The sequence below is a fragment of the Impatiens glandulifera genome, chromosome 9, assembly GCF_907164915.1.
Source record: "Impatiens glandulifera chromosome 9, dImpGla2.1, whole genome shotgun sequence".
Taxonomy (NCBI): Eukaryota; Viridiplantae; Streptophyta; class Magnoliopsida; order Ericales; family Balsaminaceae; genus Impatiens; species Impatiens glandulifera.
The window spans coordinates 34,761,529-34,788,751 of NC_061870.1; the positions used below are offsets into that span (position 1 = coordinate 34,761,529).

The 27,223-nt window shown below is 30.3% G+C and overlaps 7 protein-coding genes across 10 annotated transcripts; 2 read left to right on the plus strand and 5 right to left on the minus strand.

Annotated features, from left to right (window-relative positions):
* Positions 1–6,133: 6,133 nt before the first annotated feature.
* LOC124916324 (transcription factor WER-like) lies at positions 6,134–8,451 on the minus strand. The gene is made up of 3 exons (XM_047457048.1): positions 8,334–8,451; positions 7,815–7,944; positions 6,134–6,677 (listed from the first exon to the last, which is right to left on the minus strand). Exons 1-3 carry the CDS (start codon positions 8,449–8,451, stop codon positions 6,134–6,136), a joined length of 792 nt encoding a protein of 263 aa, XP_047313004.1.
* Positions 8,452–12,151: 3,700 nt separating this feature from the next.
* LOC124914983 (serine/threonine-protein kinase STY13-like) lies at positions 12,152–13,812 on the plus strand. The gene is made up of 4 exons (XM_047455623.1): positions 12,152–12,628; positions 12,717–13,213; positions 13,282–13,416; positions 13,495–13,812. Exons 1-4 carry the CDS (start codon positions 12,307–12,309, stop codon positions 13,699–13,701), a joined length of 1,161 nt encoding a protein of 386 aa, XP_047311579.1. The 5' UTR covers positions 12,152–12,306; the 3' UTR covers positions 13,702–13,812.
* On the minus strand, positions 13,788–14,512 carry LOC124914984 (protein DSS1 HOMOLOG ON CHROMOSOME V-like). Its single transcript, XM_047455624.1, has 3 exons — positions 14,369–14,512; positions 14,161–14,259; positions 13,788–14,046 (listed from the first exon to the last, which is right to left on the minus strand). Exons 2-3 carry the CDS (start codon positions 14,249–14,251, stop codon positions 13,913–13,915), a joined length of 225 nt encoding a protein of 74 aa, XP_047311580.1. The 5' UTR covers positions 14,252–14,259; positions 14,369–14,512; the 3' UTR covers positions 13,788–13,912.
* Positions 14,513–15,126: 614 nt separating this feature from the next.
* Positions 15,127–17,905, minus strand: LOC124915590 (benzaldehyde dehydrogenase, mitochondrial-like). 2 transcript variants are annotated; one of them, XM_047456344.1, is made up of 11 exons: positions 17,745–17,905; positions 17,537–17,653; positions 17,293–17,402; positions 17,064–17,217; positions 16,750–16,979; positions 16,582–16,671; positions 16,223–16,396; positions 16,002–16,139; positions 15,793–15,930; positions 15,662–15,723; positions 15,127–15,557 (listed from the first exon to the last, which is right to left on the minus strand). In XM_047456344.1, exons 1-11 carry the CDS (start codon positions 17,806–17,808, stop codon positions 15,290–15,292), a joined length of 1,545 nt encoding a protein of 514 aa, XP_047312300.1. In that variant the 5' UTR covers positions 17,809–17,905; the 3' UTR covers positions 15,127–15,289. The 2 variants fall into 2 exon arrangements, with proteins under 2 accessions (XP_047312300.1, XP_047312297.1); XM_047456341.1 differs by having other exon boundaries at positions 17,293–17,435.
* A 64-nt stretch (positions 17,906–17,969) lies between these two features.
* Positions 17,970–19,232, minus strand: LOC124915591 (39S ribosomal protein L47, mitochondrial). Of its 2 annotated transcripts, none has more exons than XM_047456346.1 (4): positions 19,118–19,232; positions 18,643–18,806; positions 18,396–18,553; positions 17,970–18,306 (listed from the first exon to the last, which is right to left on the minus strand). In XM_047456346.1, the coding sequence occupies exons 2-4, from the start codon at positions 18,791–18,793 to the stop codon at positions 18,199–18,201; spliced, it is 417 nt and encodes a 138-aa protein (XP_047312302.1). In that variant the 5' UTR covers positions 18,794–18,806; positions 19,118–19,232; the 3' UTR covers positions 17,970–18,198. The 2 variants fall into 2 exon arrangements, with proteins under 2 accessions (XP_047312302.1, XP_047312301.1); XM_047456345.1 differs by having other exon boundaries at positions 18,643–18,803; positions 19,118–19,227.
* A 736-nt stretch (positions 19,233–19,968) lies between these two features.
* On the plus strand, positions 19,969–21,586 carry LOC124915368 (uncharacterized protein At5g50100, chloroplastic). The gene is made up of 6 exons (XM_047456074.1): positions 19,969–20,455; positions 20,614–20,670; positions 20,757–20,822; positions 20,924–20,984; positions 21,093–21,136; positions 21,289–21,586. Exons 1-6 carry the CDS (start codon positions 20,018–20,020, stop codon positions 21,337–21,339), a joined length of 717 nt encoding a protein of 238 aa, XP_047312030.1. The 5' UTR covers positions 19,969–20,017; the 3' UTR covers positions 21,340–21,586.
* A 754-nt stretch (positions 21,587–22,340) lies between these two features.
* Positions 22,341–26,339, minus strand: LOC124915367 (calmodulin-binding protein 60 A-like). 2 transcript variants are annotated; one of them, XM_047456073.1, is made up of 8 exons: positions 26,243–26,339; positions 26,026–26,099; positions 25,260–25,338; positions 24,589–24,641; positions 24,006–24,496; positions 23,747–23,907; positions 23,453–23,659; positions 22,341–23,351 (listed from the first exon to the last, which is right to left on the minus strand). In XM_047456073.1, the coding sequence occupies exons 3-8, from the start codon at positions 25,320–25,322 to the stop codon at positions 22,647–22,649; spliced, it is 1,680 nt and encodes a 559-aa protein (XP_047312029.1). In that variant the 5' UTR covers positions 25,323–25,338; positions 26,026–26,099; positions 26,243–26,339; the 3' UTR covers positions 22,341–22,646. The 2 variants fall into 2 exon arrangements, with proteins under 2 accessions (XP_047312029.1, XP_047312028.1); XM_047456072.1 differs by lacking the exon at positions 26,243–26,339 and having other exon boundaries at positions 26,026–26,162.
* Between the last annotated feature and the right edge of the window lie 884 nt (positions 26,340–27,223).

Sequence of the window (27,223 nt, forward strand, 5' to 3'; positions counted from 1 at the left end):
TGTTATGAAAATATAGTTAAAATAGAGATAAACATCCTATGACATTAGAGTATAGCATAAATAATTTAATATTTTACTCTTTTTTTAATAGACATTATAATAATTGACATTATTTTTTATCTATTTTTTATATTTAATTTTAATTTTGACTGTTTTTGCCTTTCTTTCCTTTTAAATTCAGTTGATGTAAATTATTCATATTAAATTTTGTAAGTTTTATTTTTTCTGTAGATTTTAAATTTTTGTTTTAAAAATAGGATATTATATATGTTGTACAAAATGGAAGATTCATAAGTTATTAGTAACAAAAAAAAAATGAAAGATTAAATTGTTAATATTAATGATAAAGTATTGTGGTTAGTTGAAGAAGCCAAAAATCAAGTATTCGGTTTTATTTGGAATCGTTTTGAGTTGAAGTAAAATCGATACAAAAGTTTAAATTGGTGTAGGAATGAATTATAATGTGTAATATGTTACTTTTATTAATCTAGTTGAATATTTAGAATAAATGGGAGAGAATAATTAACTGGTATTTTGGATAATTCTTAGTATGAGCTTGTTTGGATTAAAGTGTAAATACAGGTAATAACTTTTTTTGAAAATTTAATATTTTTCATTGTAATATTTTTGTGTGTATGCCAATAAAGTTATAAAAAAATGACTTAATTTATTATTTTGAAAAAATACAAATAATTATAATTCTCTATAATGTTTTTGAAATAATCCAATAATCAGGAATCTTTACAGTCATGATGAGACATTATATATCCAAACTTTTCTAGCTAGATTGAGATATTCATTTATGTGTTGATATTGACACATGCGAGGGTGTTTTCAATAAGAAGAAGAAGAATAGGAAGATTAAATTAATGTTGAGGGATGCATGGTACTTATGTCATATTTGTACTTGCATGCAGGAGAATTACAAAAATTGACAATTATATCAAAATTGGTCCCAACTTTAAGGAAGTCACAAGAGTTTCAAAGAAAAAGCCAAGATTATTAATTTCTAGAGACCTCTAATATATAATACAAAGTTATTTTTTTGAATAAAAATATTTTATTATTTTAATTTATGAATTAAATGAAAATGGTTATCTTATTTAATTAGTTTGGGATTATGAAAAATTAAGTTATTGATTTAGGTGATTTAAAGTTAATAAAATAAAAAAATATATATATTTTAGTGGTTAAACTAATTAATAATAAAAACACATGGAATGATTATATAACTATCTAGCTATATAAACAATGCAAATTATAATGCATAACCTAAAATTGGTGTAAATTGTTTATTTACAAATTTGTGAATTAATCACTCTTATAATTATGCATGATCTGTCTATATTATAACATGAAGCATGATCGATGATGTTTAATGTTTCTAAACTTCAAACATATTATGAGGGATCGATGAGAATGACATGATTGTGAGCAGAGCCGGATTCTGAAAAATAAAATTAAGGTAACAAAAAAATACCGTTTCATTAATAATTTTCCCAACAAGTTTTCAAACCCACCTAATTTTTTTTAGTAACAAATCTTATTAAATAACAATTATCTATCTATCTATATATCCACCGTTATCTTGCTCAAATAATCACACAAACCAAGGCGGTATCTTTTTAATGTCCACTATCAATATTTTCAAATGACAAAAACTTTAATTAAAAAAATACAGGGATAAGGATAAGGCTGGGCCAACCGTAGCTCCATCTCTCATTACAATATATAGAACATATAAAAATGGATTGGTACTACTAGTCAAATAGAAAGAAAAAAAATGGTTAAAAAATATTAAATTTTGATATCATGTTCTAGCTCCAATAATCAGAATATGAAGCCAACTACTTTTCCATTTCATATAAGGAGGACCCAAAATGATAGTTAGTTTATATATATATATATATATATATATATATATATATATATATATATATATATATATATATATATATATATATATATATATATATATATATATATATATATATATATATATATATATATATATATATATATATATATATTTAAAAGAAATCATACATTTATGGTAATTTTTTGTCTTTTATAATTTACTCTTGTCGTTTGAGATTTTTTTTATAAGGAATTAATTATTATTAAATTAAATAAGAAGTTAAAAATAGAACAATATTTTATAAATAATAAAAAATAACTAATATTAAAATTATAATAAAAATTATCCAATAATCATGGAATGTCTTCAAAATGACTCCAAGGATAAACTTGTGAATGATGAAATAGAGAAACTGAACAAACTAATAAAACAGTATCTCTACCCAAAAATATCTTTGCTCAAGAGTTGATAAGCAACCTGTGTAGCTAGCCTAATGAGTACGTAGATCCACCGTTGCCCGTACTTGCTTTGTATTTTACTTCCCAATCTGGACCCCGATAGGTATTTATATTTTTATTCTCATCCCCGATTTGTCGGGTACTCGATCCCGACGAGTGTCCTATTTCCCGATTAAAGTGTGTATTTATATTTTTTATTAAAAAAAAGTTACAAAGTTAATATTAAAACATAACTAACTAGAAAATAATTTTAATATCAATTAGTATAAAGTTAAATGTTAAATAAGGCACTTAGACAACTAATATAAATATTATTATTTTTTAAGATATTTTGAAGCTAATTATTTTTAAAATATATTTGTATATAAAAAAATAAACATAACTTAAAGATATAAAAAGTAGCATAAATTTATAGCTAGAAACACGCGAATAACGTTTATCAAACCAACCCTATAAAATAATAATAATTATCATTTTCACCCCCTTTTTTCAATCAAATAATACTACTAATTAATCTTTCTAACAGATCGCACTATCTTTATTATATTATATATACATAACAAATATCTTTAGGTGGCAAAAAGCTTTTATATATATATAAATACAGCCCAGGGCTAGCTAGATAAGGATAAGTCCCCTACAGAGTACAGACCAACCATTTGTGATCACATAATGGATCTGATCATTCTCGAAAAAAAATGGTTAAAAAAGGATTGAATTAATCAGTATGGCGTTTTTTTGTTTTTATTAGAAGCCAACAACTATTTTTACATTTTATATAATAATAATAATAATTAGGTGGACCCAATAAAAGTCAGTTATAAGTTTCAATATTAATTAAAGGTACAATTAACACAAATTAATTAAACCCATAAAATCATATATACCTTTATTTATTGTAACATCAAATCCCATGCGATGCGATATTCATCTTTTCAAAAAAGAGAGAATATATATATATATATATATATATATATATATATATATATATAGATTACTGTTCTTTCTTTATTCAGTTACAGTCCAAACAATTTTGGAAAGAATGCGGCCCCACTTTTTCCCTTTCATGAGTCGAGAATCATCGATCCTCCAATATATATATGAAAGAGCATGCATGCATGGTCCAGTTAATAATTCAGCTGGATCTTCAACTTTATTATATATATATATATATGTTTGCCCTAACATGAAATAAATATGTTCAATTATATATCTGTCCCTATTAACCAAAACTAAAATAAAACATTTGTAATAGTTTTAATTTGTCACATTTGTATTGTTTAATTATCATATCCTGCATTAATATGTTATTAGTTTTGGTTTTTTTGGATTTATTTTTTTCTTGCAGAGCCACTCAATAAATTAATAGTCCAAGTACATTGATAAAGATCTTCAACAATTAATGTGGATTATCAAGTAGTAGAGATGAAGGAGATCTTGAACAATTAATAAAACCTTAAAGTATTAAATTTATTTCTAATCATTTCTCTTGTCTTTTTTATTTATTTATTTTAGTTGATGTTGAATTATAATGTTTGGATGAGTATGAATATGCATGATTTGATAATTTATTTCTTACTTTCATTTAAAAATGTATTTAGCTATTAGCAAAGGATATATATATTATAAATGTTTCTTTTTTATTTACATAATATTGTGACTATGCATAAACAAACAAATTTTAATATCTTAAAGTTTTGTGTGTGTGTATGTGTTTTTTTTTTCAGAATTTCAAGCTTTTAGCTATTTTGTACCGACAATATTGTTGGGATGATTTTGATTGAAAACATCAATTAAAAAATGCTTTAAATTTATATATATTATTCTATTTCTCCATGCACCAACCAAATCTTCTGTATTAAATATATCTAGATTTACTTTCAGTATTTATTTATTAATTTCTATTATACTAGACCTAGCTAACTTTAACTCGAAATCTAAAACCATAAATGTTTTCAAAAAAATATCCATTATTTCATGTTTAAATTACCTATAAACTCAAAAAATGCTTAATATTTGAAGATTTATTATTATTAATTTGTAGTTATAATGGTGTCAGGGCTAATTTATTGCACGGGTGAAATTTCTAAAGTAGATTAATTAACACAAATACTTAGATATTAGGATGGTCAAAAAGCATTATTATTATTATTTTATTTTTTATGTTTTCAAAATTACAAATTAACCTTAGTTATAGGACGACCATCTACCAAAAAGACATTTTAAACCAATTTGCGGTAATTTTTGATTTTTTTAGAAATTCTTGTAACTTTAACTGAATTAGTGCACTTTTAAAATATTATATTATTATCAAATACAATAACTAAAACATTGATCGGTTGTCTTTTATTTTTATTTTTATTTTTATTTTTAATTTATAATTGAATATTATGCCTTAATATGGGTTGAATCTGAATTTAATCTTAATTTTTAGTTTAAATATATATTCTTATTTTTCAATTAATTTTTAAAATAATTATTTAATATATTAATAACCAAAAAATAATTTATACTACTTTTTCTTTTCTCCTGCACCTAACTTTATTAAATAACATATATTTTGTTTTCAATATTGTCTACACTTATGTTCGAACAAAATATATGATATACAAAATATCCTACATTAATATTGAGATTTACACATTTTCTCAAACAAATACTATGTAAATATATAATTTGTACTAAAAATGTTATATAAAAATTATTTCCAAACATATTTAAATTTTAATAAATAAATTTTTTAAAAAATATATATAAAACTAACAAAAAAATTCAATAAAATTAAAATTAAGAGAATAAAAAGTCAAGTTATAAATTATAAACATTATTTGAAGATATTTAATTAACAAAATATTAAAAAAATATAATATTAGAAACAATTTTTTTATTTATAATTCTGATAATATACTCTTTTATTTTTATTATAAACATGCAATTTTATATCCAACTGATACATTAATAATAATTTATTAAAATGATATTTTAATCGATAAAATAATTACGATTCATTTTTTTAAAATCAATAGTTAACTAATTATGAGAATAAAATTACTTAGTTTTCAACAAAAAAAAAAAAAATTGGGTCCTAATCTAAAATACTTCATATTCCCTAAAATACTTCAAAGATACCTATGATATTATAATTCTTAGAAAATAATATAAAAAAATATAATAATTTTCAAAAAAATAAATTATAGGACCGAGACAATTAAGAAGATGTTGGAATAAACGCAGAATCATACAAACCCTAAAACTAATAAATAAATAAACGTTTACTAATTACATATAAGTGTTTACAAAAGAATTCATTTAATTATATATATATATATACACTAAAATATAGTATATTTCTTTTCTAAGAACATATTTTATTATCATAAACTAATACTTTTTAAATATATTTTCTTAAAAATATCATTTTCTCAAACTAAATAATTCAGATCTGACGTAAATGAACAGGTGATTAAATATTGTGATGAGTGCAGTAATATATATAGTAGGAAAAAGAAGTGTTAATTAATTAAATACATGGGTATTAAGTTAAGATTTAGGAAGATAATGACAAATGTTTGGACTAATTATGGATTAACATTTGATTGTAGTGTTATTATATCTATATAATATTCTAGTTATTAATAGTCACACAATTTCATTTATAATGGTGGAAATACTAAAACAATAAATAAAGTTTATGTATCGAAATACATCATTTATTTTTGTTACACAGAGATAACTTATTTTTAAAAAAAAAACAAAATCAAAAAACATGAATTAATCCATTAATAAGAAACTTAGATAATATAAGAATCTTTTATTCTCATATTTGAATGAAAAGATTTTCGGTGGGAGTCGTATTTACTTGGAGCTGAATCATGTCGGCAAATGCAACACTTTCGTTTCCCTGTCCAACTATGTTATCGGAATTATCCCCGATAGACATCTTAAGAGGAAATTGGTCATCCAAGAGTCCCATGAAGTTAGTTTTAATGAAATCAAATTCATCGTCATTAAGAAACCACGATGTACTCTCAAAATAATTATTATCGTGCAGTCCGAGTTCTGTTTCTAGAAACAAAAGACCATTGTCGATGTTTTGTCTATTATCATTCTTCAGCTCATTTGGCTCGATGGGATGATCAGTTTCATGAAATAATGGCTGGTCAAGATGATTATCCTTCAAGGGTACATAATGGTCACCTCTTTCATCCTTGGTGGAGACATCATGTATTGTTTGACGAGAGTTCCTAACTCTTTTTCGATACTTTTTTGTCGTCTCAACTTTCTTGCTTAGGTAAGTGTTCCAACGATTTTTCACTTGATTATCGGTGCGACCCGGTATTCTTCCCGCTATTAAGGACCATCTAAATAAATGTGAGATGAGACAAAAAAAATTATTTATATAATTAAAATGGATGAATTTTAATTAAATATATAAACCTGGCTAATTAATTATATAAATCATTTCATAACTTTTGAGATTACAAATAAATAAAAAGAATATATCTAATTTTAAGATATGTACTTGTATTAATGTGTGAAGAAAAAACAATTATAGAGATATTATATGTAATATTAAAATTGGTTGAATTACACCTAATTAATTATTCATGGAATGTTAATTCATCCTTTTCTCTCCTTTGGTATTTTCACTCTTTCTTATAAATTTTATAAAACAATTTATAACTTTTATTTTTATTTTTCAATTAAAAACAAATTAATTATATATTTACAAATTATTTAAATCAAATTAAATTTTAAATACTATTTCATTTAATATTTTATTAAATTATTAACATTTTATTTTTTTATTCAAATAAAAACTCATCATAATTTAAATAAAATAAAGAATACTAATATATTAATTTAAATATTTCATCTCTCTTATTAATTATTTTTTTATTACTCAGTTTTACAATTATATAAATAATTTAAAAATATATATTATTATTATTAATATATATATATATATACACATAATTTATATAATTTTAAAATATATTTATTATTAGAAAATTTTAATAATTAGTAAAAAGTATATTATATTAATATATGTGAAATTATATCATTTAAAAAATATATTTATCATTTATATTTATTTAATTATATATATATATATATATATATACCTATATGATCCAATTTTTAAATATATATTTTTATATAATTTTAAATATATAGAATTTTTTAAATTTTATATTAATTCATATAATGTGTCAATTAAATTATTTTTTAAAATATTGAATAATATAATATTTGAAATAAAAATATATTTATATTAAAAATTATATATTATAATCTCATTTTGATATATATATATAGAGAGAGAGGGAGAGTTAACATTTTAATAATCATAAATATGCTAAAAACTAAGCTAATTTTAATAGTATATTTATTTATATAATTTTTTTATAACTCATTTATCTTAAATACTCATTTAAATTATTTTTATTCTTAAATAAATAATAATGATAATTAAAGAAAGAGATGTAAGAATTAACCTATTCCCAAGTAGTTTGTGTAGGCGAATTATGAGGTCATCTTCGTCGTCTGCAAAAGTGTCTCGTTTTACATTTGGATTGAGATAATTCAGCCACCTTAGTCTGCAGCTTTTTCCGCATCTTTTTAGATCTGTAATAGATGAATATATTTTTTGAAATTGCAATGAAAAGAAAAAAACATTCTACACATAATTTCATAATATATATACAATCACAAAATGGGTGATGTCGACGGTGGGTGTCATGAGCAGAAACCGTCCGGCGTCAACATCCCAGATCTGAAAACCCACCAACAGATACAATATTTTTTTTCTAGATTTATTTTCAATGGATATATATTTATCTAGACGAGACAAATAGAGAAGTTGGTTTGCTCATTAATTCTTGTAAAACTAAAAGGAAATATGATAGCATGCATATATAAAGGTCATCTCATGAACATTTAATTAAATATATATATATATATATATATATATATATATATATATGAAACCCTAGCTAGCTAGCTAAGAGAAAAACCTGTAGTTTTTGCTATGCGATTCCACTTTCCTTTCCCATATTTTGCAACGTATTGTTTGAGAAGTTCATCTTCTTCCTCCATCCACAATCCTTTCTTGTATCCGCTCTCATCTGCCATTGAAGTGCAATTTAAAGGCATGCAGATTATAATGAAAGTAATTAATTAAGTATATCTATTTGTGAACTTATGAAGCATATATATATATATATATATATATATATATATATATATATATATATATATATATATATATATATATATATATATATATATATATATATATATATATATATATATATATGTGCATGATAATGATTGATGATGATGTCAAAATGTTGTGAAAAGCGTGAAACCAAGATAGGCTTTGACAGTTAGGTCAAACTATTTGTTACCATCAAAATAATGTCTGTTTTTTTTTCTCATTAATTAATTAACCATTGCCAAACAAGTTAATTATTTAAAGTTAATTTAAAACACCTTAATTAATTAAAAATTAATAAGATATGAGCTTTAAAATTATTAAACTGTATATATTAAACCTTCAAGAATTACATACAAACAAACAAACAAAAATTAAAGATTGAACTATTTTATTAATGAAATAATCTCTAACGTTGAAATGGAACGTAATAATTTTAACATTAAAAATATGATGTTAATTCATTGGAAAAAAATCATTTATTAATTTGAATTTTGAAAGTTAGTTGTCCCTGGGATATATAGTTACATATATAATAATAATAAAGAAAATATATATATATTTATGTGTTCCATTTTGTGCCACGTGTGTTTGGGAGAGAAGAAATATGATATGGGCTAATAATATGAAACCGTCAATTAGAAATGTTGATTTTTTATTTTTTTATTTACCTTTGCCCTTTTTTGTTTGATGATTATTAGTGGAAGTGTCTAGATTCAATTTATATAATAAATTATTATTACTTTATATATCAATCACTATTTTCAAAATTTAATTCATATTTATATATAGTAACACATGCATAAATGTCCAAACCAGTCCCACGTTAAAAACGATGTCCTTTTTATCAAGTTTTTTATTTATTACACTTGCATCACCATTTTCGATGGTAAATGATTACTACTGCTTATTTGTAATTTCATGATTACTTCATTCGTATGATAACAATATCAAATTCATCCTTCGATTTAAGGCATTAATGCTAACATACTTCGATTCACAATTATATATTAACTGAGAAGTCTTTAACTAGAAATCATATAAATTTGTGTTTACATGAATCAATTTTATCTTTACTCATAAAGAATCATAACATCACAATTTAATCATGACCTAAACAACACAACCTCCTACAAATTAATTAATATCCTCAGTTGTTTTGTTCGACATTTTTTTAGAATTTTCACATTCGTTTCGGATCAACTAATTAAGAAACATCATAACATCTCATGATAGAGTCATCGACTCTCAAAAACGAACGGAAAACATCTGGGAGAAAAATGAACTTTCATTTTACAATCACACAATTAGTTAAACATCAACAATTGTTGATCAACACGTACGTACACATTTACAAGGCAATAATAATAAACAAATTAGCTTTAAAATATAGATAAAGAAAAAGAAGGTTTTCTTAATTTACAGTTTTAAATCTGCAATTAATTATTACACTCGCATGACAAGATGATTGCTTTCAGCTGATTATCAAATTAATTATTCTGTACGAAAACTGGTAATGAGAATTAAGAAGAAGTAATTAAGACTGATTACTTGTCTTCGACTAATAATTAATTAACCATATATATCAGATAGTTCATCATGTCCATTTGAGAATTTTCAGTCAAATTTAATTACAGTGTTTAATTGGAAATGCATTAGGAATTGTTGTTATGGCCTCATTCCTTCCTTTTGAGAAATTCCAACATATATACGCGATCATTCATATGAAATCGAGAATAAGAAGAAAATAATGATTAGTGAGAGCGAGAGTAAAGAGAATATGAGTAAAATGAGGGAAAAGTATAATAATAAAAAATTAATTAAAACGACATGGACAGAACTCCCCAACCTTAACTGTGTGTGTGTGTGTGAATAATAAGACTATACATAACTTATTTAAGTAGTTTTTCTTATTTTTATTTTTTATTTTCATGTTATTTTTTTTTATTGTTGTATTAAATGAATTTTTTTATTTTTAATATACATTAAACCTTTTCCAATATATATATATTATCATATTTCTTTTTAATCATTTAATATTATTAATCAAAGTTTTAATTTATTTAAATAAAATAATATTTAATAATTTAACAAAATAATTATCCAAATAAATCTTTATTACAATAATTATTTTTCAAATAATTCAAATTAGACAAACTTATAGACACATAGTCACTCTTTAAATTTTATATTTATTTAAAAATATAAAACCATAATAACTTAATTAATTATAGTTTTATATTTATCTTATTAAATGTTCAAATTTAAGACTTATACATATTATTTTTAATCTATTTTATTTTTTAAATTTAATCATGGTAACAAAACGGATGGTATATTATGAGACAAGACTTAATATTAAGTTGATCCATTAAGAAAGTCCAAAGTCCAAATATATAGGTTTACTTGACAGTTGACACTATATTAAACGATGGTTTTTTTTTTTTAGAACGCCTGTGAGTTAAACATATATCCCGCAAACCTAATAACTTAATTAATTATAGTTTTATATTTATCTTATTACATGTTTAAGTTTAGGACTTATACATATTATTTTTAATCTATTTTATTTTTTTAATTTAATCATGGTAACAAAACGGATGGTGTATTATGAGACGAGACTTAATATTAAGTTGATCCATTAAGAAAGTCCAAATATTCAGGTTTACTTGAGATGATTTTTTTAGAACGCCCGCGAGTTAAACATATATCCCGCAAACACACTTAACTATTTAATCAGGTGCAGAACTTGCCGCCTAACGGACTCGAAACCAGAACCTCGGGGAGGCTGGAAATATCCACTTCTGTTGCCGCTAGGCTAGAAGAGGTGATGGCGAAGTTTTAACTAGCCTCTAAACGAACATATTCACAAGCCCATAAATGAGCCTCTAAAGTCTGAACAAAAAATTTTACGAGCCTCCGTACATATTCTCAAGTCTATTAATGAGGTTATAATTATAAACAAACATGTCGGCGAGCTCACTATCCGAATATCTAAACGCTCTAACTTGACTCGTTTAAATTTTTAAGTTTTTAAACGAGCTCGAGTTCGTTAAGACTAACAAACTAGCGTTTTACTGAGGCGGGTTCGATCAGCTAGTGTCATTTGCTTCCCTGGATATATGTTAACAGAAAAAAAATGCTTCCCCGGAAATAGATCAATCAAATGTCATATGAGAGTCAGACAGTTCCAACTTCCAAGTCCAAAGATGATGTATTTTAATGAAGATTCCAAATTAAATTAGAAAAGAACCCTAATGCAGAAGCTACTTCAATTAGGTTAACAATGACCTCAATTACAAGAGGGTTGAACATCAGTAGAATACACCGTTTGTTATTAGAAGAAGAAAAAAAATCTAATATATATTCAGATAAGATAAGTTGGAGTGAAGATTGAGATAATTATAAATTATGTAAAAAAAAAATCCAATTGATTTGATTTTACTATGTGACAATGATATATTTCAATATAGACAAGTATTAGAAAAAAGGATAGTAAAAAGGATGAAAGGAAAAAAAGATGGATAGGGGGTGGAGAAATAAAAGCAGAGAAGGGGAGGGAGAGACCGTAGTGGGTCAGATATACACGTTGTTAAGTTCAGGCAGGCAGGCGGCAGGAGGCAATTCCATGTGCTCACATGGCGATCATTGCTTGCTTGCCTGTTTGCCTGTCCAGATAATAATAATAATAATAATAATAATAATAATATTATGAAAAGAGAATTTTCATATTACATTTTCTTCCGAGAGAGAAAGAGAAAGAGAAGAGAAGAATGGAGAAGAAGATCGGCGGTGATGGGTTTGTGAGAGCAGATCAGATTGATTTGAAGAGTTTGGACGACCAATTGGAGAAGCATCTCAACCGGGCATGGACCGTGGAGAAGAAGAACACCACCAGTACCACCACCAAGAAGCAGCAGCAGCAGCAGCATGCACTTGATGATTCCTCTTTACCACCCATTATTGCCTCCTCCGTCGTGAGGAGGCGGGAGGAGTGGGAGATCGACCCAACAAAGCTAGTCATCAAAGGCGTCATCGCTCGCGGCACTTTCGGCACAGTCCGCCGTGGCATCTACGACGGTCAGGATGTAGCCGGTCAGTCAGTCACTCACTCACTCACTCAGTTGGAATAATGAAATTATTAGTTTTATCCAATTTCTATTGTCTTTATTTATCTTTATAGTTAAGATGCTGGACTGGGGAGAAGAAGGAGGGCACAGGTCAGAAGCTGAAATAGCATCCCTCAGGGCTGCTTTTACACAAGAAGTTGCCGTCTGGAATAACCTTCACCATCCCAACGTAACTAGCTTCATCGGAGCAATCATGGGTTCCTCCAGCCTCCATATACAGACCGAAGGCGGCCAAATAGCCATGCCAAACAGCATATGCTGTGTCGTTGTCGAGTATCTCGCCGGAGGCACCTTGAAAACTTACCTTATCAAGAACCGCAGGAGAAAGTTGCCTTTCAAAGTCGTTCATCAGATTGCTCTTGATCTCGCAAGAGGCTTGAGTTACCTCCACTCCGAGAAGATTGTTCACAGAGACGTCAAGACCGAGAATATGTTATTGGACAAAACTAGAACAGTTAAGATCGCCGATTTCGGTGTGGCTCGTGTCGAGGCTTCAAATCCTAACGATATGACCGGAGAGACCGGTACACTGGGTTACATGGCTCCCGAGGTATGCTTTCTCTTCCCCTAAACCCTGCCTTCATTTAGAATTAATAATCTAACTTCATTTCCCTATAGGTACTCAATGGAAGTGCCTACAATAGGAAATGTGATGTGTATAGTTTCGGCATATGTTTATGGGAGATATATTGTTGCGACATGCCATACCCGGATCTTAGTTTCTCTGAGGTCACATCAGCCGTCGTTCGCCAGGTCTAAAAAATTCATCTAATTGCCCACATGATACTCTTCGATCATCTTGATTCATATAAAATCATCATTTTTTTGCAGAACTTAAGACCGGAAATGCCAAGGTGTTGCCCGAGTTCTCTGGCAAACGTGATGAAACGGTGTTGGGACGCGAATCCAGACAAGCGGCCGGAGATGGATGAGGTTGTCTCAATGTTGGAAGCCATTGATACCTCAAAAGGTGGAGGAATGATCCCTCATGATCAGCCTCAAGGCTGCCTTTGTTTCAGAAGCTATAAAGGACCTTAAAAACTTATATATCTTAAAAGATTATTCATATGTTATCCATTTCTAAAGAAAATACACTATATTCCCTCCCTCCCTCCCTCCTTGAATATGTATACCAGATTTCATTTATTTATGCAAATCATCGTTTACTTAAGAAACTAAACAGTTCATCGCAAGTTCATACAAAGAAGGTTTAACCAATCAACCGTAAGTGAAACTGAAAGACTGACCTTCATTTCTTCTCTGCATTGGTATTCTCCAGTTCTCTCCTGAGCTGCAGAGAGAAATCGTCATTGACATCATCATCGTCCCAATCATCTTCCCACTGCTGAGATATCTCTGTTGCTTCCTCCTTATTGTCCCACTCTGTCATAGTTAGCAGCATTTAAAGAAAGAAATCATTCAGCATCAAGCTTCAATCATAAGAATCCTTGTTCAATCTAAGTAATGAGTGTGGGGGGAAAAGAGTGACGATCTGACCTTGATCAATCTCAAATTCCTCAAATTCGTCATCGTCTTCGAACAAGTCAATTTTGGTTTCTTCAGCCGCTACCTTGGATTCGGTCGCCATTCACAATGCTATACATACAACAAACACAACAACAGATATAAAGAGGGACGGCATAAAACCCCAAAAAGCATCGAAGGAAGGTCTTACATAGAGAGATTAGAAAACGAATTAACTTACGATTAGAGATTACAGATGATTTTGAGTAGCAAGAAACCTCAAAAGGAGAAGACAGAGAAATCGGGAAATCCTCTTCTTCTTCTTCTTTTCTTCTTCTTCAATTAACTTGTAAAAGAGGAAGCAAGCTTCTAGTGATCCCTAGAATAGTCCCCATTGTAAACGACGCCGTTTTCACATTTTCTTTTATTTATACATCTTTGACCTCTAAACTTGTGAAAATTATTCAATTATACCATCGCAGTTAAAAGCTCTACGAAATAAGCCGGACTTTTTCTTTCTTATAGTTTTTTTTATTTATTTTGAAAGATCCCGCTTAATTGTGATCCACGTTATTCAATCATAATTTTATAATATATTATATTCTGACGAGCATTCTTCCTTTTTTTTCTATCGCATTTCATTTCTTCATATTATTTATTTCGAGAATAAGCAAACTCAAGTTCCTCGACCATCTCTTTCATGCCCAGAGTGAGGTGTTCTCTTTAATAACGGTTATTATTAAGCTTATTTAAACTCGACTGCCAACATAAATTCGAGCTTGAAGGTAAATAATTGAGTCCAGCTCAAATTTATAAACTCGTTCAAGCTCGAATTCGAGCTAATAAATACTTAATTGAATCAAACTTAAATAATTTACCGCCCTAGTTTTTCTCATTTTACTAACTTGATCATTAAAGTAACAAAGTAAATATTGATTAAGTTTAATATTAAATTCTCACTTAAAAACATTTTCAAGTTGAATTGAGAGGACAATTATATAGGTGTGTATCTAGCTCCCTAAAATTGAAAAAAAAAATGTTCAATCAATATTTTTTGTCGGATTATATGAATTACAAGACACATTCGACAAATAGTCACTAGTACCAAACAAGGAAAAAAACTTATGAAGAATGTTGCAAGAAAATAGTTCGATTAACCAAGCTACCTTACCTTGTTCAAGTGAGTGACCACAGCCTTAACCTGCAAGTAATTATAGAGACTATATATACCCTTTTCCCTACCCATTCCACTCATTTTGTACCCTCCAAAAGGTATTGCAGCATCAAACACATCGAAGCAATTGACCCACACTGTCCCAACCCTCAATGCTCGCGACAATCTATTTGCGGTGTTGACATCTTTTGTGAACACTCCTGCTGCTAGACCATATTGTGTGTTGTTTGCCCTTTTAATCACATCATCAATATCCCTAAAAACATAACACACTATTCAATTTAGGAAACATTTTTGTCAAACTCTTTTCGTTGGTTCTCAATTCTCATCCGCAGCAAAAAATAAAAACTTGGAACTCACTTGAATTTCAAGATGCTCTGCACAGGGCCAAAGATCTCATCCTTAGCTATCAACATATCATCCTAATTTAAAATCCAGTGAAACTTGTAAGTTGATAAATAATGGGAGAGTATAAAAGAATATGAGAATACCTCAACATTAGAGAAAACAGTTGGTTGAACAAAATAGCCCTTCGAACCAAACCTTCCTCCCCCACACTCCAAGGTGGCTCCGCTAACAATTCCGGATTTTATGTACTTTAAGACCTTCTCAAATTGTTCTGAATCGATCTGAAACAATCGATGAAATTATTATTATTATCATTGATCCTACTTTGAATGGCGATTATGATAATTAATACCTGTGGACCTTGCTCCACACCTCTTTTGAAAGGATCGCCAACTACTCGTCTCATTGCACGAAGCCTAGCTTTCTCAACAAACTCCTCGTAGATGTGTTCATGCACGTAAGTTCGAGAACCAGCACAACAACATTGTCCCTGTCGATTACATTTTCTTTCTGAATATTCACATTCTGCAGTGGCTAGCAGCAATTATTAGAAAGAAACTAATTTTCCAAAACCTGGTTAAAGAAAAGAGCAAAGTGTGCAAGCTGCACAGCCCTATTCACATTGGCATCTTTGCATACAATGAAGGGAGATTTTCCTCCAAGCTCTAATGTCACAGCTTTCAGATTGCTTCTTCCAGCCAATTCCAACACAATCTTACCTGTATCAGTTGATCCTGTGAAAGCAAGCTGCAAATCAACATCACAACATTGTTGTAACCTAGGTCATTGTTTGACGAAGGGTTATTTGAATTATTTTTTAATCTAAATAATCCATTATCCCATCAACAATCTACATAACACATCACATCAATAACATCATCAACGAAATTACCCATGAAATAGAATGGAGATCAGAGATATGTTACATTTACCTTGTCCACATCCATATGACTAGCAAGAGCTGCACCAGCACTTGGCCCATAGCCAGAAATTATGTTCAAGACACCTTCAGGCAAACCAGCCTTTCTATCAAGAAATATCAAAACCACAAAATCAATGAACAAACATATAGATAGTAAAAAACCACTCTTAAATCAGACCTCGTGGAACAGTATTGCTACACAGAGAGCAGTCAAAGGCGTTTGTTCAGCCGTCTTCAACACGATAGTGTTACCACAAGCAAGAGCTGGACAAACTTTCCACGCAAACATGAGAAGAGGGAAATTCCAAGGAATTATTTGTCCAGCAACTCCAATTGCTTCGTGTAACGTCTGTACGTGGTAAGGTCCATCTGCTGGAATCGTTAAGCCATGGATTTTATCCGCCCAACCTAAATACAAAAGATGCGATTTTAAACAGACATGTCCAAGGATGGGAAATTCAAGTCATAACACCTTATTTTGCTTATTATTACCAGCATAATATCGAAATAAGCGAACAAACATTGGCAATTCGATCTTAGCTGCTTGTTCATAAGGTTTTCCACTGTTCCATGTCTCAAGGGCTGCAATTTCCTTGATGTTCTTCTCAACCATGTCTGCAAATCTCAACAGTATTTTTGACCTCTCCTGAAACCATAATTGCCATGACTAAAACAAAACCCAAGGCTTAATTACTCTAGAAGAAAAAAAATGGTGTTTTACATAAGCTGTCATTCTTGGCCATGGTCCTTCATCAAATGCCCTTCGAGCAGCAGCAACAGCACGATTAACATCCTCCGCATCACCCTCGGCAACATGTGCAATGACTTCTCCTGTTCGAGGATCATAGGTTGGAAATGTTTTCCCTAAGATATGATGAACCGTAAACCTAATTAACTATCTATCTAATCCGAATGTATGAAACTGATTAGCAATAGCATGAATCGATTGAGAACTTTTTTATTACCAGAAGCTGCATCAACAAATTGGCCATTGATGAGAAGTTTGGTGTAATTGATCTGAACAGGTGGCGTAATTAGCTCTTCCAAATCCGCTGCTGTGGTGAATCTGTTGCTGCATCTTCCTACACTAGCAGAGAATAGTTGATTGATTGAACAAAGAGGAAACCCTAAATTAAGAAGAAGAGATAAAGAAAGTGTTTAGGTGCCGGTGACCTGAAGAGGGTAAGAGACGAGATAAAGCAGGGAAGACAGAGAATACTCTCCGAACGACTGTCATGGCCGTGGGATTTTGGATAAGATTGTTTCAATAGGTGTAGACTGTAGTTTCAGCGTCATTGGGACCAATTAATTAGCACCATAAATCATTCTTCTTTAAATGCTCTTCTTGAATTTTCAATGATTATTTGGATTTATTGTATTATCATCATCATCAACATCAGTAGCAAAACAAATTATTAAGGACAATACATTCAGTGAACTGTGTTGTGTCATTATCCCAACCAACAGACAAAACATCTGATAATGAGAATTCCACCCAGAAAAGAGAGATTACTGAACTGATATAGATTATAAAAGCAACTACAAACCCAAAATAAACATTTTTCCTAGATTTTAGGTTGCATGTTGATGGAAGATTCAGTTTTTTTTTTGGTATAAAAAAAGAACATCACATGGAGTTGATCAATCTCTTCATCTCTGCTGATCGCCTTGCATCTGGTTCTTCAATTGCTCTCTCGGTAAGGACATGCTTGATTCGGCACATTGATTTCCTCACCTAAATTCCATTCAACGCCAAATGAAAACATGAGTAAAAGATACACTCAAAACCAACCATATCTAACATATATCTCTTCTCTCATATACCTTGGGGACACGTTCTGGATTTGGAAATCTGAAGTTCTGTGCAAGAAGCATCTGGCGTTGAGTTATGAGCATGTTCTTTTCCTTGTATAGAACATACCAAAGCTTATGAAGATCTTCCCAAGATTTAAGGCGAAGCTCACTTGCCTTCCAACTTCGGCCTGAAAGAACAGATCACATGTAACATGTTGAATCAAATGGTAGACCAATTGAATATACAAAACCAGTTAATTAAGTAAAAAGAGTTTACCATAGACAACAGGCTTGTCATCTTCAGCAGTTCTATCTACCTCAAAGAAGGCGTCTAAAGGGTTGTGCTCTGTCATAACAGTAGAAGCAGCAGCACTTTCTGATCTGGCTGCAGCAAACAAAGTCCTTCCAAAAACTCTTGACAAAAACATGATAAATACCCTGCTGATGGTACAGAAATGAAGAAACGAAGAATTGGTAGGTCAATTTCTAGACGAAATGAAGCTCATTGAAAACCCTAAAGGAACAGCTAGAATTAGAGACAGAGAGAGAAATGGCTGAAAAAAACATGAAAGGAATGAGAAAAAATAAAAATAAATTAGGGTTTTGAAGCTTTTCTACAATCGGGCCTTTCAATCTATCTAAAAAACGAAAGAAAAGCATCCATGAACTGAAAGAGATTTACCTTAAAATCAAAAACTAATTGAATCCGTAATGTGGTAAAGTAATCTTATAATAATACAAAACCAACCTACCTTGAGAAAATAGACTTGATTTTTCTCTTGCCGCTAGAACAGAATGCGCTTGAGGAGGAAGAAGAAGAAGCTCTGAACTGTGGTAGCCTAGACCTAGTATGGCTAAAGAAACGGGTTAGAATAAGACCCGAACTCTGATTCGCTTTGACCCGCATTAAAAAGGGTATGTATGGATTCTAAACTTACCATCAAACTTACCTGAAGTATTCAGATTTACCCTCGTACTAAAAATCCTTATATTTATGTTGACCTCGAATTAGGTTAGTTTTCAATTTTTATGATTTATATCCTATAGACTGAATTTTAGACAAAATTAAAAGTTTGAACCTATTTAATTTTAGAAAATACCCAATTTGATTCAATGTTTTATTTGTTCAAAAACAAATATTATTAAATAATAAAATATATATATATATATATATAATCAACTTTAAAACAAGAACAATTATTCAAGAAAACATATAATTAATTTTTTATTATGAAAAAGAAAAATAATTTATTAAATTATATTTTTGAAAACTTTATAATTCAAAGTTTGAAGAACATAATTATTAAACTATTAGGAGTGGTTTGGGTATAAACTCTTTATTACATTAAAATTATTATATATATATTTTTAAGTATAATTAGGATAATTTTGTTAAAATATATAATAATAAAATATATTTATTTTCAAATAAAAAAAAAATATTTGTGTTTTTGTTAATAAAATAATTCATTTGAGAATTATTCCAAAGGACAGACAGGAGTACATTTGGACGAATCTCCACCTCAATTTTGCAACCAGTGTTGTTCTCTTCTTGACCGCATATAGTAATTATTATATTATATTATAGAGAGAGAAGAGAAAGAGAGGTAAGTATTCTCTCTCTTCTGCAATTGCAATTGGAAGGGGGTGCGATGGCAATGAGAGCGGCAGTAGTCTCTGTAGGAAGGCAACAAAATCCGAATTCAATCTTGTTTCTTCCTCACTATCTCCGAACCAGATGTTCTATTTCTCCTCCTGCCGCTCAGCTCCTCCACCGCAGTCACAGGGCCTCATGTAATAACAACAAGAGTACTGGTATACTTTCTCTTAATTCAGAGGCTAGAAGATTCAAGTATCGTATAACTAGAGCAGTAAACGAGGCAATTGCTGAACCGCCGGCGGCGGCGGGGGAAGAAGATGTTGAGAATATTTGGAAGGTGAAAATGCTGTACGACGGAGAATGTCCTCTTTGTATGAGAGAGGTAAACATGTTGAGAGAAAGAAATCATGAATACAGAACCATCAAGTTTGTTGATATAAGTTCTCAAGCTTACAATCCAGAAGACAATCAAGGCCTCGAATATACAACTGTATGTCTGCTATCTTTAATTTGTGATATATATATATATATATATATATATATATATATATATATATATATATATATATATATATATATATATATTGTTGATGATGATTGATCATGACTGCTGAATCTCTTTCACTAATATATAATTAATTAATTAAGGTTATGGGAAGAATCCATGCCATTCTTTCTGATGGAACTGTGGTTACAGATGTAGAGGTATTATATGTTGCATGCCTTCATTTCAAATCTCTCTGTTGTTAATTTCATATTAATAATGATGCTGCTTCTGCTTCTGCTTCTAGGCATTTAGGAAACTATATGAAGCAGTTGGTTTGGGATGGGTCTATGCTATCACCAAATATGAACCAGTACTAATTAATTAATTAAGCTTCATCATAATTTAATTCATCTTCTTCTTTCATTGCAATGAAATTATATATATATTTCTTTTGTTATTATGGAAAAAAAGATCTCCAGGATGGCCAATGTTGTATACGCTTTTTGGGCCAAATACCGTCTCCAAATAACAGGTTAGTTAGCTAACTAGCTAGTAGGTTGATTCTATTATAAGATTTGAGTCATGAACTTATGATAAAAAAAAAAACAATGGTTGTCCTTTTGATTCTTGATGCGCGCAGGTAGACCATCACTAGAGGATGTTATAAAAGCTCGTGGAAACAAGGTGCATGCTGTCTTCTTAATTAGCTAGGTTTTGATTCATAACTACAAATAAAAATAATCTTGAAAATAGAGATAGATATATTGTGAAGTCTCATATATATATATATTGATTCCAACTTATTATAAATCTTTTTTATATATATATATATCCAGGCGGCTGAAGTATGCGGTGACAACAAATCATCTTGCAATATACGAGAATAGTTCATACATACTTACATACATACAATTTACAAAACACAAGAATGGGCGAGTAATTAAGGATTCATTATTTAATTAAGAGCTAGACTAACTAATTAAAGTTACATTACTATTATTGTTGTTGTTGTCGTCCTCCCTCCTCATTTCTCTTATTCATCTTGTGTAATGTATAGTTGTATCTTCCTTTTTATTATATAAAGTCTTACTCTTTCGATATTATACAGTTGAATGACATTTACATATGTATAATTCTAAGTGACAAGAATCGTGTCCTTATGATCTATTACTATTAAGAACAACTTAAGCATAGCTAGTTAGCTAGGTAAACATCTTATACTATAATCATCTGCAAAATCAAAAGGAAGACATACATACCCATGTATGTAAACATGTGGCCTTAATTAAAACATAACAAATGTAGGAATGCAGATAAAAGAAGTTGAGACAGATATACAACACAATAGCTAATGTTACAGCATAGTCACCATGCATGCATAAGTTGGAACAACTAAAGAACAAAAGAAGTGTGATAGAATTTTATATTTTTTTTAAACTAAAGACCAATAGGAAAAAAGTTTGTTTTTTTTTATCATCATTTTCACTTTCTTGACCCATTGACCATTGTCCTCAAACTTTAGTATGCTTTTTTTTTTTTTTTTTTTTCTTCCGCTTTATATATATACCCATCTCTTAACACTTCATTTCAATCAATTTTATTCGAATCTGAGACTATATATACTGATGTTGGCTAGCTATGGTATTCAAGCCATGACACAAACACAATTCCTATTTATGGTTCAAGAAACCACCTTTAATCATGGACCAAGAATTCATATTTATCGCCTATATCATATCATAGGCGATATGCTTTGACAACAACTCTAGTCTCTGCAGTAGTAGTAGGAAGAACCTGAATGATGTAGACTTCATCAACTAATTAATCCATTAAATATTAAAATCTTACCAAAAGAGATGAATATAATAATATAAATTTATGGCATTAATTGAAAAGCATGCACCATGCATATTATTATTTTATTTCATTTCATTTTGAAGGTCCGTCAATAAGAAATTAGGGCCATTTTACACATGATTCAAAACGAATTAAACCTGCTGCTGCTTGCTGCACATTGTAATAAAAACTCCTGACTAGTTTATTATCTCATCTATTATTAACTTCTGCACATATTATTATTATTATCATCATTATTTTAGTATGCAATTGAAGGATATATATATCCATCTCCTGCATGTTCTCATCTCCATCTCATCATTTTATTAATCTCAGGTCAGGTCAGGTCAGAGCTCGATCAGCAATATCTAATATTTTTATCCTTCATATTTCCTGATGATCTCCTCTTCGAAACTAACCTCCTTATCGATAGCAATCTCATGGCGCAAAATAACATCTTCCATCTCCTATGAGCAAAGGCAGTAGAACGTGCAACCAGAAAACTATTAACCGCATTGTGTAGGTCAGCCTGCGATTCTGAATTCGAGCTCTGATCAGCCTGGACTACTTGTTGAAGAAGTGCGCAATTCGAATTCAGATACTGAAGATGATCGTTATCGCAAAACCCTTGAGAAACTTGAATATTATTCCCACCAACACCAACACCAACCGGGTTATAACAGCTTAATGGCTCGTCGTATCGAAGATCCATTTGATCGAGGTCACTGAACCCAAAATCATCAAAGTTTGGCATATCAGCTAAAGGGAAGAAAGATGGCATTATATCCGGCGAGCATAAACTAGGTTGTGGACATTCATATCCATCATCCACTACCATTTCATGATGAGGAGGAGGATGAGGAGTTGGAGACGATAACATTTTACCACCACCAATATTACAACTTTCTGCCATAGCTGATGAATTCTGGTGGAGTGGAAATGAAACATCAGACATACTCGTAGAACCATCGAGAGTAACATCATTGTTGTTGCTGCTGTTCTCGAAAAGAACCACGTCCCCCCAGTGCTTAAATGCAGATATTATCATGTAATGTGCATCCACCTGAATAACAACGTTTCACAGCGAGAAGCAATATTATTTGAAATGGAAACAAATCAATCTCAATCTTATTAAAATTAATTAATTAATAAAGAAAGACTTGCCTTTTCAGCATCAGATAGCTTATCCAGATGTGTATAACCGCATTCTGAAATTAGTCCGGTTACTTGTCCAACGATGTTAAACACAACTCCAGGCTTCTGAGGTGAACTAGGAGGTGGGTAAAGATACAACCTTGGATCCAGCACACATGTTCTTGCATGTTCTATCGTAACTTCCCACATTTTAGCAGACATGCCCGAACCAAGAATCTAATATATACACATTAATATAGATATGTTAGAAGACTAGCTAGGAATTAGGATCGATAAGGATGAATTATTAAGAAGATATCTTACGTTTCTGAGTCTTGCAGGATCCAAAACAAGGAGAGTTAAGAAGTCTTTCACGGTATTTACTTTTTCTCTGCTTAACCTCTTATGAAAAGCTCCATCCTTACCAATTTTTTCTAGCCTCCATACTTCATCATGCATGGCTGGAGGGTGATGCTTCTTGTACACTGGTATTATAATTAATTTAAGAAATGTATGCTCTAATTTAGATTATAGAGCTAGCTAGGGAATACAAAAATGATCATTAAAATCTATATATACTTACATTCTCCACGATGGTCTCTGACTATAAAAGACTCAGTCTTGGCTTCTCTGACTCTGATTCCTTCGCGGTTATCCACGATTCTCGCACCAAGTCTAAACTTGCGACTCCTAGTCCAACTTGAGTTGTCGGTAAAAGATATCTCCCCAACATAACCGATGCCTTCTTTTAGGTACACTAATGCGTCTCCAGTAAGAAGAGGCTTTTTACCTTCCCTTTCTCTAACAATGTTGTTCTTGAATTCATCAAGACTCCAAGTACCTATTTCATCGCTATCAAAGTCTCCCTCCAGAACAACAATCTCTACCTTTGCGGAGGATTCAGGGTCTGAATAAACAACCTGCTCAGTTAGAGCATCAACTAAGGCAACTTTTAAAGAGGTTGAGTCTTCTCCTTCGATGCGTGTACCAGTGAAAACTGGAAGAGATATGTTGTTTAGAAAACGGAGCTGTAAGGTTCTTGATTCGGAAAGGTGTGCTTCTTTTCCGTAGCTCCTAATCAAATGTGCATGTAATTAAACTAATTAAATGAAATTCAACTCAACTAACAAAGGTAAATTGTTTGTTTACGTGGAAAATAGTTTTACCATTTCATACTGGTCAAATACTTTCTTAAAGCCAAATCAACTTCTTCCTTCACCTGTTGAAAGAACCATATATGTTAAGGCAAACATATAGGTAGAAAGAACATCTTATTTGGAATCTGGAAAATCTAAAAGTAAAAGAAATACCCTAAATCTTCCACTTAAATGATGGAAATACCATTGTTGATGGGAGTTAAAAAAATTCATTGTCATGGATGCCAAAAAGAGAACATGCTGCACTATAGTGTATTTATTTGCTAAAGTTTGGTCTTGAACATATAAATAACTGCTTGGATTTCAGATTCAAACACCGGCTCTGAAATTTATGAACTGGTGGGATGAACTTTGACTGATTCTCATGGCACAGAAACAGGAGCAGTAAGAGAAAGACTGAGAAAGAGAATGGCATTATTATACTGATTCTTACTATTGCAGTCTGCAGAGTTCAGTTCTTTAAGAAAAATCATTCACATATTTTTCAGCTCTTAAATAAGAATTGAAAGTTCACATATTTTCAGTCATTACTTCTATATTTAGAAATCCAAAACTGCATAAGCAGACAAGATTATGTTTTTTTTTTCAAAAAAAAATGTTTAATTTCTCAGAAGAAGCGTGCATCAAAAAGTTGTAAATTCTAAAGGAATAATGAAATAATTTATGTTTGGGAAACTCACCACTCTTCGAATCAAAGGCTCCAGAACTGGCTCCATGTAAAGCTGGACTCTTCTCATGGTCATCACCTCAAGAACAACACTGAAAAATAATCAATTAAACAATACTTAGCAACAAATGAAAGAAGCAATTAAGCAAAAAAAAAAGTTATAGAAGAGAAATCCTTCAGTTAATAAGCAAGCTTCTCTTGAATCATAAATGAATGTCCAACAAGAACCTTTTCTGGATTTCTTTGTCTAGCAAAGTGGTATCATATCATGTTTGTTAATCTTACCTATAGATAAATTAAGGTTATCCACCTAAAATGACATATTCATAGTAACAAAGCTCTATATTTATCCATGAAATCAAAGCAGAAACACAGTGGTTTTAAGCTCTCAACAAATTAAGGCTGCAATTTGTTCCCCTAATCATCCAAACCAAGTAACAACCAAATTGGAGACCGATACCATATAATTAAGCCTAGCTAATCAAACAAGCAGAAAGTATATCATGAGTCATAACAGTAGAGAGCGGCTAATCTTCACGATACAAAGAAGAAACATATTACAGTCATGTCATGGCAGGCAGTTATAAACTTAATTCATGCATAATAAGAGCTTAGCTTCAGTCCACTACGGAAAGTATCAATTCATGACTGACTCTAGAGCATCATGAAGTTATTTGTAACCTAGCTAGGTTGTTCAAAGCGGTTAAGAAGCATATTAAAGAAGAAGAAGAAGAAAACAATGAAATGAAAAACGGAAGGCGCAAAAGCTGGTAATGAACCTCCTAAACTTCCGGCGCTTATCGTCGGAGCCGTTACCGTCAGAACGAGTCCTGCCGTCGTCCTGCTGGCGTTTCTGAGACATTGCAAGAACGATAGTTGAATAAGGTAAGGTAATTAGATGAAGAAAGCGGATATGAATGAAGTAAATATATATAGAAAGAAGAAGATAGAGAATCTATGTTAAGTAATTAGAGAAATTGGTAATTATGAACAAACCTCCAAACTCGGTACTGTCTACACCAGAAATCTGGGTCCATCTGTTGTTACCAATGCTGCTGCTGCTGCTATTTCCCAAAGAGAGAGAAAGAAAGAATGACCTTCTTCTCTAGGCGTTGCTTCTGAGATGTAACGGCCCTTGGCAGCTTCTGCTTTTCTATTTCAGAATTATAACTATTTTTTTTTTATTACTCTAATTATCCCTATATTATCAATTTTATTAAAAATATATAAATATATTTATTCACAGGTGGTAATCAAGAATTATCCCTATTCAATTCTGTATATTGAACAATATATGTTTGATATATAAGGATCACTTTAATATTAGGGGACAAGATAACCATTTTCGTGTTGGCCTATGTTACTATATGAGATGAGTCCGTTAAAATGACAGTTTTGATGCTTGCGCATCGTATTAGATATATCATTTGAGAAAAGTTATTATCGTGATAAATTGTTATCATTAGTTATTAACAAAGAGATGTCATGAAATTTGTAAAAGTTTGATGTGAGACATTGTTATTAATATCATTTTTGATAGAGTCATTCCAACTCAGTTGTGCTTGAAGAAATTATGCGAGTCTAAGATTCCCATTAAGTTTTTTTTGTGTGGATGCGATCCACGATCCACAATTTGTATTCTAACCGATGATAAATGAATGCGCGTGGTCTTATCTTAGTTAGTCAATGTCGTATGTATCTTAAAGATGTGGAGACGTCCCTTATCTCCTTTTATATTGTAAGAGTGTCACTGTTTGGAGTCTTTTTAGAGTATTACTATATTCATTGAGTTATGCCGGGAATCATTAGTGTGATGGGAAACATGGATTGAAGCAGTTAGATTTTAGATTTGCGAGCCTGAAATAATGGGTTATATCCCTATTATTTTCTGGTAGATAATTTATTGAAGAGAAATCGTAGAACCTTCAACAATCTCAAATGACTGTTGTGGATCCTTCATAATGCTATCATCCTAAC

Excerpts from the sequence above, each read along its gene's own strand:
- LOC124916324 (XM_047457048.1), bottom strand. The coding sequence starts at position 8,451 with ATGGCAGATGAGAGCGGATACAAGAAAGGATTGTGGATGGAGGAAGAA. Across the intron at positions 7,945-8,333 it reads TCGCATAGCAAAAACTACAG|ATCTAAAAAGATGCGGAAAA; the intron begins GTTTTTCTCTTA and ends CATCTATTACAG. Across the intron at positions 6,678-7,814 it reads CACAAACTACTTGGGAATAG|ATGGTCCTTAATAGCGGGAA; the intron begins GTTAATTCTTAC and ends ACATTTATTTAG.
- LOC124914984 (XM_047455624.1), bottom strand. The coding sequence starts at position 14,251 with ATGGCGACCGAATCCAAGGTAGCGGCTGAAGAAACCAAAATTGACTTG. Across the intron at positions 14,047-14,160 it reads GGAATTTGAGATTGATCAAG|AGTGGGACAATAAGGAGGAA; the intron begins GTCAGATCGTCA and ends TAACTATGACAG.
- LOC124915590 (XM_047456341.1), bottom strand. The coding sequence starts at position 17,808 with ATGACAGTCGTTCGGAGAGTATTCTCTGTCTTCCCTGCTTTATCTCGT. Across the intron at positions 17,654-17,744 it reads TCGTCTCTTACCCTCTTCAG|GAAGATGCAGCAACAGATTC; the intron begins GTCACCGGCACC and ends CTGCTAGTGTAG. Across the intron at positions 15,558-15,661 it reads CAGAGCATCTTGAAATTCAA|GGATATTGATGATGTGATTA; the intron begins GTGAGTTCCAAG and ends TTATGTTTTTAG.
- LOC124915368 (XM_047456074.1), top strand. The coding sequence starts at position 20,018 with ATGGCAATGAGAGCGGCAGTAGTCTCTGTAGGAAGGCAACAAAATCCG. Across the intron at positions 20,823-20,923 it reads CTATCACCAAATATGAACCA|ATCTCCAGGATGGCCAATGT; the intron begins GTACTAATTAAT and ends ATGGAAAAAAAG. Across the intron at positions 20,985-21,092 it reads ATACCGTCTCCAAATAACAG|GTAGACCATCACTAGAGGAT; the intron begins GTTAGTTAGCTA and ends TGATGCGCGCAG.
- LOC124914983 (XM_047455623.1), top strand. The coding sequence starts at position 12,307 with ATGGAGAAGAAGATCGGCGGTGATGGGTTTGTGAGAGCAGATCAGATT. Across the intron at positions 13,214-13,281 it reads TGGGTTACATGGCTCCCGAG|GTACTCAATGGAAGTGCCTA; the intron begins GTATGCTTTCTC and ends ATTTCCCTATAG. Across the intron at positions 13,417-13,494 it reads CATCAGCCGTCGTTCGCCAG|AACTTAAGACCGGAAATGCC; the intron begins GTCTAAAAAATT and ends ATTTTTTTGCAG.
- LOC124915591 (XM_047456346.1), bottom strand. The coding sequence starts at position 18,793 with ATGTTTTTGTCAAGAGTTTTTGGAAGGACTTTGTTTGCTGCAGCCAGA. Across the intron at positions 18,554-18,642 it reads TGACAAGCCTGTTGTCTATG|GCCGAAGTTGGAAGGCAAGT; the intron begins GTAAACTCTTTT and ends CTGTTCTTTCAG. Across the intron at positions 18,307-18,395 it reads ATCCAGAACGTGTCCCCAAG|GTGAGGAAATCAATGTGCCG; the intron begins GTATATGAGAGA and ends AATGGAATTTAG.
- LOC124915367 (XM_047456072.1), bottom strand. The coding sequence starts at position 26,108 with ATGTCTCAGAAACGCCAGCAGGACGACGGCAGGACTCGTTCTGACGGT. Across the intron at positions 23,660-23,746 it reads ATCCTGCAAGACTCAGAAAC|ATTCTTGGTTCGGGCATGTC; the intron begins GTAAGATATCTT and ends TGTATATATTAG. Across the intron at positions 23,352-23,452 it reads AGCTATCTGATGCTGAAAAG|GTGGATGCACATTACATGAT; the intron begins GCAAGTCTTTCT and ends GTTGTTATTCAG.